This window comes from Lissotriton helveticus, chromosome 5_1, assembly GCF_964261635.1.
Source record: "Lissotriton helveticus chromosome 5_1, aLisHel1.1, whole genome shotgun sequence".
Taxonomy (NCBI): domain Eukaryota; kingdom Metazoa; phylum Chordata; class Amphibia; order Caudata; family Salamandridae; genus Lissotriton; species Lissotriton helveticus.
The window spans coordinates 1,082,018,528-1,082,030,780 of record NC_136065.1 but is presented as its reverse complement, the minus strand read 5'-3'; the positions used below and the strand labels follow the sequence as shown (position 1 = coordinate 1,082,030,780).

Here is a 12,253-nt window from a genome sequence, read left to right as displayed (position 1 = left end):
CCATGTTGGGCTGAGGGCTCATTCCACTCGGGCCACGGCGACTACGACTGCCCTGGGCCGAGGAGTGCCCTTGCAGGACATTTGTCAGGCAGCTACGTGGGCCTCGCTGCACACGTTTGCGAGACACTACTGCCTGGACAGCCAAGTCCGGAGGGATGGCTTCTTTGGCCATTCCGTCCTCCAGGACTTTCTGGTGTGATTATTGGTTCGCAGAACCACAACCGGGGTTGGTATTGCTGGGGTATCTAAGGTAAGGAATCTGTAACGTGTCTCTTTCAGATGCACAAGTTACTACTTGTGTAACGATATATCGGTAAGAGACATTAGTTAGCGATAGATTCCTTACCGACCCACCCATCCTCCTCGTTCTGCGAACCGATATCTAGGGTTAAGGTCATCCCCTTTCAGGGCCCTAGTTTCATGGCATCAGTGTTGATTCTATCATGGCTCTGCGCTTGCTGGCGCGGAAAAGCGGTGTATCAGAACTGACGTCAGCGCGCGAGTGCGGCGTCTAAGTACTCCGACGACGGACGCGGAGCCGCGGACGACGCCTGCCGGCGCGCAGGGTTATTGCTACGCAAAATTTTCCGGATCCAGTCTGACGCCTGGGGATATTCTAAGGTAAGGAATCTATCACTAAGTAATGTCTCTTACAGATATATTGTTACACAAGTAGTAACTTGTGCGATTATATTTATCTGAAAGAGCCATGTTAGTGATAGATTCCTTACCTTAGAATATCCCCAGGCGTCAGACTGGATCCGAAAGTTCCTCGCCAGCAGTACCCCTGTGCGTCGGTAGGTGGCGTGCACGCTGAAGTCAGTTATTTCTTATTCCGCGCCAGCAAGCGCACATCCGGTTAGAGCACGTAACCTAGTCACTTTTTGAGTAACTGTTTGAGACTTTTGTCTTTACTTCTTTTGAGTCTTTGACTCCTGGTGCCACGTAGGGATGCCTGGGTTTAAATCCTGTGGGGCCTGTCACCGTACGATGTCAGTGGCTGACCCCCATGGCATCTGTTTCTACTGCCTGGAGCGCGACATGACTCGCGTCCATTTTCCGACTGTCTGGCTATGGCTCCGAATGCTTTGCGGGAGCGGTCCCGAAAGCTGCTGGAAGCTTGGCAATCGTCTCCGTGCCCTTCCAGGTGCAGGGTTTGCTCAAGGGACCAACCGCAGAGCCATCTCCATCGCTCCTCGGGGTCTAAGTCTTCTCCCTCAGAATCGAGTAAGAGACGTCACAAAGAAAAGTTGAAGAAGCGTGTTCGCTCTCTGACATCCCCCCGTCGATATCTGGATGCAGACGAGTGGGCCAGGGGGTTACTCCCCCGCGGCTCCGTTGGAGCCTAGGAGTCCTGCGGCCTACCCACCTTCACCGGGTCCGTCGGCGACTCCGGCACAAGAGTTTCTTGCCACCATGGACTGCCTTTTCAGGCCTAGGACTCCCGCGCCTTCGGGCCCTGCGGTCCCTTTTAAGGGCCTGTGCTTGCCTCCGGCGGCGCTGCCATAGTCTCCGGCCCCTGTGCCGCAAGGTCTCCACCGTCTGCTCCGGCCCCTGCGCCGCAAGGTCCTCCGCCGGCGGCTCCGGTGCCTCGGGGAGCTCCACCAGCGGCTATGGCCCCTGCGGCTCCGTTCCCGGCGCCTCCATGGGTTCCGTTTGTTCCACCTCTGCCCTAGCCCGAATTCCCGGGCAATTTTCTCCGGCTTGGGACCCTAATTGGGACATGGAGCCGGATCAGTGCATTTGGAGCACTTGTTTTCCCCTGAGCCTCCCCCGCCGCTGCCGCCTGTACCACGGGCTGTGGAGGAGGGGGATGACTGGGAGGGGTCGCAAGACCCTCTTGCACAGCAGTGCGAGTCTGAAAATAAGTGGGCTGAAGACTCCGAAGACGCAGGCAGCCTTGACCTCTCCCCCAAGCCTGGATTTATGTCTCCTTCTGCAGTCATGGAGGAGGGCGCCACGTAGACTATGGTGCTCCATAGAGCAGCAGTGGCCCTTGACCGTGATCTGCCTACTGTCATTCACACAACCAACCTCCTTACTGAGGTGCTTCAGCCGGCGGCAAGTTCTATGGAACCTCTGCTGCCGTTTGAGGCCTTGACGGATGTTTTGATAGGCACCTGGTCTAGGTCAGCCACAGGGGTTCCTGTTGATAAGAACGTGGACAGGCATCATCTCCCGGTACCGGGTGACCCGGCCTTTCTGACAAATCATCCCACTCCGGAGAGCCTGGTCATTCAGTCATCCATTTCCCAGAGTGCGTTCCCTACCGCCCCACCGGATAAAAATTCGAAAAAGCTGGAGCAGTTTGGCAAGAGGTTATTTTCCTCTGCCAGCTTGGGGCTGCAGTCAGTCTACACTGCATGCCTTTTGGGCCGCTACTCTCACGCTGTGTGGGACACAGTGGTGCAGACACTGCCCCAGTGTCCAGAAGCGGTTCGGGCTGTACTTTCCCAGGCTGTGGCGGAGGGAAAGGATGCTGCAAAGTTTGCCATTCGGTGTGGCCTGGACACCACCGCGGATTCTTTAGGGAGAGCGATCTCCACAAGAGTGGCCCTGCGTCGCCATGCCTGGCTACGGTCGACTGGGTTTTCGGGGGATGTCCAGAGTTCCCTCCTGGACATGCCTTTTGATGGTACTCGCCTGTTTGGCGGTAAGGCAGACAGTGCGCTGGAGCGTTTCAAAGACTCTCTGGCTACGGCCAAGTCCTTAGGTCTCTCCACCACATGCCCAGCCACATCTACCTTTTGTTCCTTTCGTGGCCGCGGAAGGGGCGCCCATGCTCGCTCGTTTAATCATAAGCCTGCGCAGAACCAAACTCAGCTTGGCCGTGGGCGTGGAGGCTGCTGTGGCGGCACAGGGAGCCAGCGTGAGGGTCAGTCCACCTCCGCTCCCGCAGCATCCGCCTCAAAGCCTTCCTAGTCCAAGCTTTGGGGTGCACCCCAGGCCAGTGGGTGGCAGGATTCAACATCACCTCCCCTACTGGCGTTCTGTCACTTCCTACCGGTGGGTGCTGCAACTCGTCCGGAGGGGTTACTCCCTCCCTTTCAAGTCTACCTCCCCAGCCATGCCACATCAGTACCACCGTATGTCGGGGGATCACTTTGTGCTTCTCCAACAGGAAGTCATGGCCCTCTTGGCCAAGGGGGCCATCAAGCGCGTTCCTGGGCCAGAGGTAGGGCGTGGTTGTTATTCCCACAACTTTCTGGTCCCCAAGAAGGACAAAGGGGGCTTGCGCCCCATCTTGGACCTCAGGAACGTCAATTGCTTCCTCCTGAAGGGGAAGTTCAAGATGTTGACTCTGGCTCAGGTCTTGGCTGCTCTTGACCCTGGAGACTGGATGGTAGTGTTGTATTTGCAGGACGCATATTTTCACATTCCCGTCCTGCCGGACCACTGGTGTTACCTGCGGTTCTCGGTAGGCCAGGAGCATTTTCAGTTTGCCGTACTCCCTTTCGGCCTCACAAGGACCCCTCGGGTGGTCATGAAAGTGATGGCGGTGGTCTCAGCTCACCTGCGCAGGTCAGGGGTGTCAGTCTTCCCCTACCTTGACGACTGGTTGTTGAAGGTGGGCTTGCCCCAGGCAGTTGTCACCCACCTTCAAACTACGACCGACCTGCATTTGCTGGGGTTCTCCATCAACGTGCCGAAGTCGCACCTGAGTCCCTTTCAGAAGCTCCCCTTCATTGGAGCGGTTCTGGATTCGACGCAGTTTCGGGTTTATCCTCCTGAGCAGCGAGTCCGGGATATTCAGGCTATGATTCCGATCTTTCAGCCTCTATCCCGGGTTTCAGTCAGGATGACCATCCGGCACCTGGGCCTGATGGCCTCCTGCATCATGCTGGTGCAACATGCCAGATGGCATATGCCGGCTCTGCAGTGCGACCTGAAGTTCCAGTGGGAGCAGCATCATGGCAACCTGTCTGATCATGTCCAGATCTTGGGGGGCACTGCACAACAATTGCAGTGGTGGCTCACAAATCGCGATTGGGTCAATGGCAAATCCCTCTCCCCCAACCGGAGCACACAGTGGTGACGGATGCGTTGCTCCTGGGATGGGGAGGCCACTTGGGAGAGGCGGAGATCAGAGACCTTTGGTCTCCGGCAGAGTTCCAGCTTCATATCAACCATTTGGAGCGTCGGGCGATTGTGCTTACACTGAAGGCATTCCTTCCCTCTGTCCAGGGAAGTGTGGTGAAGTTGTTCACGGACGACACCACCACCCTGTGGTATTGCAACAAACAGGACGGGGTGGGGTCCTGGACCCTATGTCAGGAGGCCCTGCGCCTCTGGACATGGCTGGAACATCAAGGCATTACCTTGGTAGTTCAACACCTGGCAGGTTCTCTGAACGCCAGGGCAGACAAAGTCAGCCTCCGGTGCTTGATGGATCACGAATGGAGGCTGAACTCGGACGTGGCGCAAGGTCTCTTTCAGCAGTGGGGAGAGCCTTGGTTAGATCTATTCGCCACCGAAGAGAACGCACAATGTCATCAGTTCTGCACGTTGGAATTTTGAAGGCGGCACTCGCTCTGCGACACTTTTCGTCGCGAGTGGAGTTGCGGTCTATTGTACGCCTTTCCGCCTATACCACTTCTGCCCAGAGTGCTGAAGAAGATTCGGCGCGACCGGGCCCAAGTCATTCTTGTGGCTCCGAATTGGGCACGAAGATACTGGTATCCCGAGCTACTCAACATGGCGATCGATCCCCTGATCCGACTGCCTCTTTGGGATGATCTTCTGTCGCAGCAGCAGGGGACGGTCCTCCACCCGAACCTGTCCAGCCTCCACCTCCATGCGTGGAGATTGAGTGGCGACAGTTAACAACTTTCGATCTTCCTCCTGAAGTCTGTGATGTCATTCTGGCACCAGGCGTCCCTTCACTAAGACGGTATACGCCTACAGGTGGAACAAGTTTGTGGCATGGTGCACAGCAAAGTCTGTGGATCCTCTTTCTGCCCTTCTTTCTGAGGTCCTTCAGTTCCTACTATCCTTGGCCCAGCAGGGCTCTGCTCTGGGCACTATCAAAGGTTATCTTTCGGCCATCTCCGCCTTTCTAAGGCTTCCAGATCAGCCTTCTCTTTTTAAGTCTCCGGTTGTTAACGGTTTCCTGAAAGGCATTACATACACGTTTCCTCCCGTGCCGTTCATTATGCCTCATTGGGACTTAAGCCTTGTCTTGACATATCTGATGTGCGCTCCCTTCGAACCCCTTCATAACTGTCCTTTGCGTCTTTTCACTCTCAAGACGGCTTTACTGGTAGCTATCACATCTGCCAGAAGGGTGAGTGAGCTCCAGGCTCTTTCTTCCAAACCTCCTTTCCTTTCTGTTCATCCGCACAAGGTGGTTTTAAGGACCCGTCCTTAAAACCACCCGGTTGTCAAGCCCTTCCACATCTGGCAGACCATCACTTTGCCCACCTTCTTTCCACCTCCGCATCCTTCAAAAGAGGACGAGAGGCTCCACCGTCTGGACCCAAAACGTGCGCTCTTGTTCTATCTGAAACGCACAAGACCGCAAACTCCCTTTGGGGAACAGCTCTGTGGGAACATATTTTTGGGGGCTTGGGGAGTGTCCAGTATATCCCATTCACATAGTCTCTGTGCCTAAAAAGAACTTTAACCTACATTTTTCCTTCTGCTAGGTATTAAAAATGGGATTTCTTTTAAGTCGATCTGTTAGCTTCAGCATTATGGTTAGTGACATAGTTTTATCCCCAAGTTTTCTATCATGATTGATTTTTATTACCTCCTGTTATTGGGAATATAATTGCTATTCTATCCATTGTTGCAGAATGTCAAAGAATGTCTAATGAAGGAGAAGTGATAGATACCTACATTCCTAGTACTCAATCGTCAACATTTTCTTTGAATTCATAAACAACTCACCATCTTCCCGGAGAGGGGGGGGGGTGTTTGGGGGGGGGGGGGGCCATAGTGATAAAATCCAAATTTAAGAATCAAGTTCTATCCTGCCAGTATGGGCTTCCAAAATAATCGGTCTCTTTCCCCTTCCCTAATATTTCTTAAATTAATTTCTCTACAATACAGATGTGTAGCTTCAAAACTGCAAGATAGAAGAAAATATGCTTTAGCTGTGCAGTATACTTACACTCTTATAAAAGCTTTACGTAATCATTCACTGTGGCAGAGTTCCAGGAAGACCTACTCGTGATCGTTTGCAGGGAAGAAACATGTGCTTCTTCACAAGCGATTTGAATAAAGGCGGTGCTTAGCTCACTTTGTCATCACCTTCAGGGTTGTTTCGTGCTGTCCAGTCTGTTCCTGCCAGCTGACATTTCGATGAACATGGGCTCAGATATAAGGAGTCCTTGAACTGATCCAGGTACCCCAAGAAATGCAGGGTACCAAAGAGCGACTGCTTGTGCATGAGGCCTTTCCTTCATTTTTCTTCAGGCTGTATAAGTATAATCATTGTCACTCACATTTTTGCTGTGCTGTAAAGATGGATTTTTTTTTTTTCAGGGAAAGCTGCACGATTACTGGGAGCCGTGTTTTGAAAGCCAGTCCCCAACCAGTACAGGGGTGGATCAGGCTGTAAAGGCAGCTGAAACTTTTCCTTTGACGGAGGACATTGAAGAAATGACCCAGGATACCAAATCTATATAGAGGAGGACAGATCAGCATAGCAGGAATGAGTCTCAAGATGTCGGTCTTCATTTAAAAGACTTAAAACCATTTCTCTATACTCTAAAAGATGTTAAGTCACCCATTTTTCATGCTCACATGCAGTTATGATTGTGCATAAAAATGCGTGCATCCTAATGCCGTCTGGCATGTTTGTCACTTTATTTGTCGAACTCTTTCCATTGTTACACCTCTTTGTTTATTTTAAATAAGTGTATTTTGTTGTCTTGTGTTGGTTTTGTTGTACCTTCTCAGCCTACAGTGTAAGTTGAGTGGAGGTTGCTGCACTGAAATAGATGCATGTTATGCTGCTCAGCATGCTTTCATTTACCACCCGTTTGAATGTTTTAAGGAGTGTAGAGCTGGGCCTATGTGCAACTCTTGGTCTTTTGCTGAAATGCTGATGGAACACGGTGTCTCTGAAAAGATGAAGCACTTTGAGAAGAGTAGTATTGTTTAACTACTAGCCGGCAATACACACTGGTTTTGCCTGTTAGTATCAAAACATTCTGCTGTTGGCAAAAATGACTGTACTGGAACTGTTGTAGGAATGGAAGGCGAAAGAGACGATTCTAAAAGAATAGTTTCCTGTAGGTAAATGTTTTGAAAGGGGTTTCTCAAAGTAGTTGGGTTCAATGGTGGCAAAAAGGTTTTCACTTCTCGATTATGATACTCAACATGTTTGGGTTAAATGGGGACGGAAAATTAACACTTCTCAAATACGGTGCTCAAAATATTTGGATGTAATGGTAAAGAAAAATCCCCACTTCTCAAATATATTTTTTTGTTAGTAGAGGTGTGTATAAGAATATGGTTGACGGTTTCTCGTTCCAATAAAAGGCATGGGGTGACGTTTGTGTGTGCTTGGAATGGAAAAGTAAAAATGTAAGTGTTTCCTTTACCTGAGACCAGTTGCCTACTGACTGCTCATTTACAGTCCAGGAGAAATGTGATTTTGTGTGAAAGTGTTGTAACCGGACTACTGCAGGTTTTTCAGACAAAAACACAGTAAGAGTCAAGTGGTAAATTCACGTTTGATGTTGTATTAATGTCTCACTGTGCACTTGGCTTTCAAAAATCCATGAACGTTAGCACCGGTAAAAGGCGGAAAGACTTGTGGTAACAGTGGATAAAAATGTGTAATAATATACATACCCTGTTACTGCATTGTATTCCTCATTTCCTCCCGAAAGCCCAGTGTTTCACTCACATACCTATTCTTATTTCCCCCCCTACTCCCCTTATTCAGTGCCTAAGATTTTACTTAAGTTAATTGAATTTGCTAAGCTCCAATTTTGAGGGAAGCTTTTTTTGCTATTGGGTTACAGTCTTGAAGTCAATACGCTGGGAAATGTTCTGAGATGTCAGCGCCTAGTGAAAGAAGAGTATCGTTCTCTAACTTGATTGTCTCCCAAGTTCTTTAGATTTACAAAGAGAGGCTTATATCACACGTCTCATGCTTAACTGCTGTACTTGCTTTTTCATTGGAAGCATTGAACTTTATATCCTCTTCTGGACTTTGTACCAGATTAGTCTTTATATACTACTGTGTGACTATGTACATCATAAATGGAATATCTTTCATGGTTTGGACTGTTAGTGCAACACAGTACTGTCACGCACACGTTATCTCTTTACATTCTGTTACTCTCTTTAAAAGTTTAGAGAACCATAGCATATGCACAAGTTAATATGCATACTGTTCAGGCAAAATTAGATTTGGAATTTCCAATATGTATATGTGGTGTTGCTTCTCTGCAGAAAAGTCCCCATACGATCTATAGCACTTTGCATGTGTGTATGAAACAAGGCAACTGATGCTAAGCTATAGTGGATTATTCAGGTGGGAAAATATGGGAAGAAAACCTGCAGCAGTTCTCCTTAGTTTTATTATTTAAAAATATTTCTGTTTAACTTTTCTGTATAGCATTGCATGATTTTGGGCGGTTAGTTGCTAATGTTGAATGCCATTTTCTAATTGGTCAGAATTGTACAACGGATGCTTGATTTGTTACCCAAAACGTTTTCAAAGGAAAATAGTCATACACTTGGCAGCAGAAAGAGGAAAAAATGTGTGTTTTTCTGTGGAGGCATACAGATCACAAGGCGGGGAGATCTCATGCTGCCTCTATTTAAAAATTATTTTGCGTTGACAGAAGAATTTGTTAAATGCCTGAAAAAGTGTGTGTATGGATGTTTGCATTGCTACTGGTTTTATTGTTTCATTCCAGTTTTGAAAAGAAATACTCAGGTAATTAAAATATAAGTAATTGTGCCATCTAGTAATTTTCATTCTTTTCCTCACTACTCTTGTTTCTCCATATGTTATGTTGAGGACTGGAATTATAAAAGGATGATTTGACTAATGAGTGATTGATGAAGGTTAACATGCTACTTTCAATATTCTAGTTTTTAATTGTTGCTGACATTGTAAAAAAAATGGCTTAATATACTGATTTTGTTTTTTTACTGTAATTAAAAAGTAATTGTGGAATTTCTATATTTTCATACCTTGTTAAACCAGAAATTAAATTGTTTTTACAGTTTTGGTTTTGTTCATTTACCTTTTTGTATCAAAGTTGAAAAAAGAAATTGAAACTCCTGCTTTTGAATGGAAGTTTGAATATAAATTCACTTTGCTGTGTCTTTTTTAATATAATTTCGTAAAGTCACTTTTCTATGTTTTATATAATTTTGAACCAAAATTAAAATCTTTCTATTTTGTTTGCGTATTTGTCTCTTTTATTGGGTATATGTTAAACGTGCAAAAAGAACATTAAAATAACTTTTAGAAATGGGATTCCTTGTTGGCTGTGTTATGCACCCGGACTAGGCCGAATCCACCACTCTAGTAAGGGTAAGCTAGATGCACACTAAAAGATACCTTGTGCTCACCCTCTGGTACCTTGGTGCAGAGTAGTCAGGCTTATGTAAAGAGGCAATGTGTAAAGTATTTGTACAACACACACACACAGTAACACAATGAATACACCACAAACAGCCTCCACACACGTTTAGAAAAATGGATTATATTCTGAAAAGAACAAGACCAAAGCGACAAAATATGTATAGAAGTTGAGATATGGAATTTTAAAGGAATATATAGAGTAAAGTGCTTAAAAGCAAGTAGTGCTAAAAGTTACTTTCGGAGGCGCAGGACCGGGGCAAAGTCAAAGTTTGGGCCAACATTGATGGAGTGACGGCCGCCTACAGGATCTATGTAGGCTCTGATGAACAAAGTACCTTTCATGATCGCAAACAGTGAGATGCAAGGACATCGAGGCTTGCAAGTGCAGGATGTGTCGATCTTCTCCCCACAGTGAAGGCGATGCATCAGTTCCGAAGATGGGTGCTGGTGTTGAGCGATGCTCCGCATTCTGCCATGCAGTCGAGGATATGGTTCAAACTCCTCAAGCAGCGGTGATACGCTGTCCAATGCGTCGATATCTGTAGGCAAAGTGCTAGTTCCGATGCGATGTGCCGATTTTACTCCTGCAACTGGGTCAGTGTGCCAGATCTGCTATACGCTGACAGGAGATGCGTTGAAATCCGGGTTGCAGGTATCTGGGCCACTTCGCCGGGCTAGAGACTTTGATAGCCCAGAGTCTCAAGCATCAGGATGCAAGCCAACAATCCCTTGAAGATCACTTGGAGTGACCTGCAGTCCGAGAGCAGCAGGCAGCAGGACAACAAACAGAAAAGCAAGCCTTTCGTTCAGTAGCCCAGCTGAGTCCTTTAAGCAGCACAACAGTTCTGCTGGCAAAGATTTAATTACAAGTCTATTAGTGTCTGATTTTAAGGGGTCAGAGATCCAGTACTTAAACCCAAAAGCGCTTTTGATGTGGGGGTGACTTCAATGCAACTCTCTGAAATGCACAACTGTTTCTTTCAACCCAGTCCTGTCTGCTGGGCTATCTGGGGGGGAGCAACAGTCCTTAGTATGAAGGCAGGGCACTGCCTATTCAAGTGAAGTTAGCCGTTCCCACCCTGCCTGGGCAAGCCCATCAGAATGAAGCTGTATGTAATAAGTACTCAGACACACCTATCCTTCCTGTGTTGTGGCTGTATAGAGGAATACACAGTGTAGCTGTCACCCAGCCCAGATGTGTATTGGAGACAGGCAAAGCACACAGAGTTCAGAGAGAAATCTACACTTTCCGAAAGTGGCATTTCTAAAACAGTGATGCTAATTCCAACTTCACTGGTAAGTAGGATTTAGCATTACCATTCCAAACATATGAAATCTGAAAAATCTAATACTCTCCGATCAGGAATTACAGCTAAAAAGGTATTAAGGAATTCCCATTGTTATCCTATGAGAAGAGTAGGCCTCACAGTAGTGAAGCACAAAATTAGCTGTTTTTCACTACCAGTGTATGTAAAAAAAAAAAAATGAAGGTACATGTCTTACCTTTTACTTTTATTGCACCCTACACTTAGGGTTACTTGGGGTCCATCGCAGGGGTGACTTCTATGTAATAAAAGTGGAGTTTAGGGCTGGGCAAGTTGTTTTAAATTACAAGTCCGAGTGGCAGGAAACAGCAGACAGAGGCACTGTAGTATCAGGCCTGAGGCAGGTTTGAAAGGCCACTTCTGGGGGTAGCACAATCAGTGCAGCAGCCCCACTAATAGCATTTAATTTACAGGCCCTGGGTATATACTATACCACTTTACAACGGACTTATAAGTAAATCAAATATGCCAATCAAGTGTAGACCAATTATACCATGTTTAGAGGAAAGAGCACATGCATTTTAGCCTTGGTCAGCGTTGGTAAAGTGCCTTGAGTCCTAACACCGACAAAAAGGTCAGAAACATAGGCATAGAAAGGCAAAAAGTTTGGGGTGACCCTTCAGAGAGGGCCATTTTCCAACAATAACTTTACCGTTTTTAGCAGCATTTGATCTTTCATATTTTTACATGCCTGAATCATTGCCCATGTCGAGCTGGGAGTCCCTGGTAATTTAAAAATAACAGCAGTTTTAAAAGTCTTGTCAACAGTGCCAATTTAGTGACACTCTCTTATCTTATCTGAAAAGATTCTGACATCAGCCAGTAATGTGATTGTACTGAATTCCACTTCCTGCAAGGGCCACCAACCCTCAGATTCTACCACAACTATTGTGCAAGAAAGTCCTAGTACACATCTCAGCTCTTCGGCCTTTCATAATATGTGTAGTACTTTATAGTCTGATAATCTTCACTGGATAATTTTTCCAAGTCCAGTATCCAGTGACACCCTATGAATGTTTGTTGCTGGAATTACTGGCCTGGGCAAAATATGTTAAAAAAGCAACTCACAGAGTTTGGTCTCAGCTGACTGTCTGAACCCTTCAGAAACAGAGAAATGCGCTTAACATTCTTTTCAAAAAGCTTTCTTTGGTTATAAAACTTGCTGAAACCTTTTTACTGTTCTCAGAGAATATCTGATGATACTTCTAGCTGCAGACGCCTCACATTTTGAATACCTCCAGGCGCCAGACTGGTGTCTCGCTTTGCCCTCCCACAACACTACTCCCATACGGTGGCTCAAACACGACGAAGCAAGAGACATAACACAACACCCAGAAAGGGGATTCACTTTACAAAATACACATCAAAGACT

At 47.1% G+C, this 12,253-nt stretch overlaps 1 protein-coding gene across 3 annotated transcripts in view; it reads left to right on the top strand.

The window, feature by feature from the left end:
* The window catches only part of SLF2 (SMC5/6 complex localization factor 2), a 374,767-nt gene extending 365,395 nt beyond the window's left edge, over window positions 1-9,372 (top strand). For all 3 annotated transcript variants that reach the window (XM_078643649.1, XM_078643650.1, XM_078643651.1), the window contains one exon: window positions 6,487-9,372. In XM_078643649.1, coding sequence (XP_078499775.1) covers window positions 6,487-6,630 — 144 coding nt within the window. In that variant the 3' untranslated portion in view covers window positions 6,631-9,372. The remainder of the gene's footprint in view (window positions 1-6,486) is intronic.
* The last annotated feature ends 2,881 nt before the right edge of the window (window positions 9,373-12,253 follow it).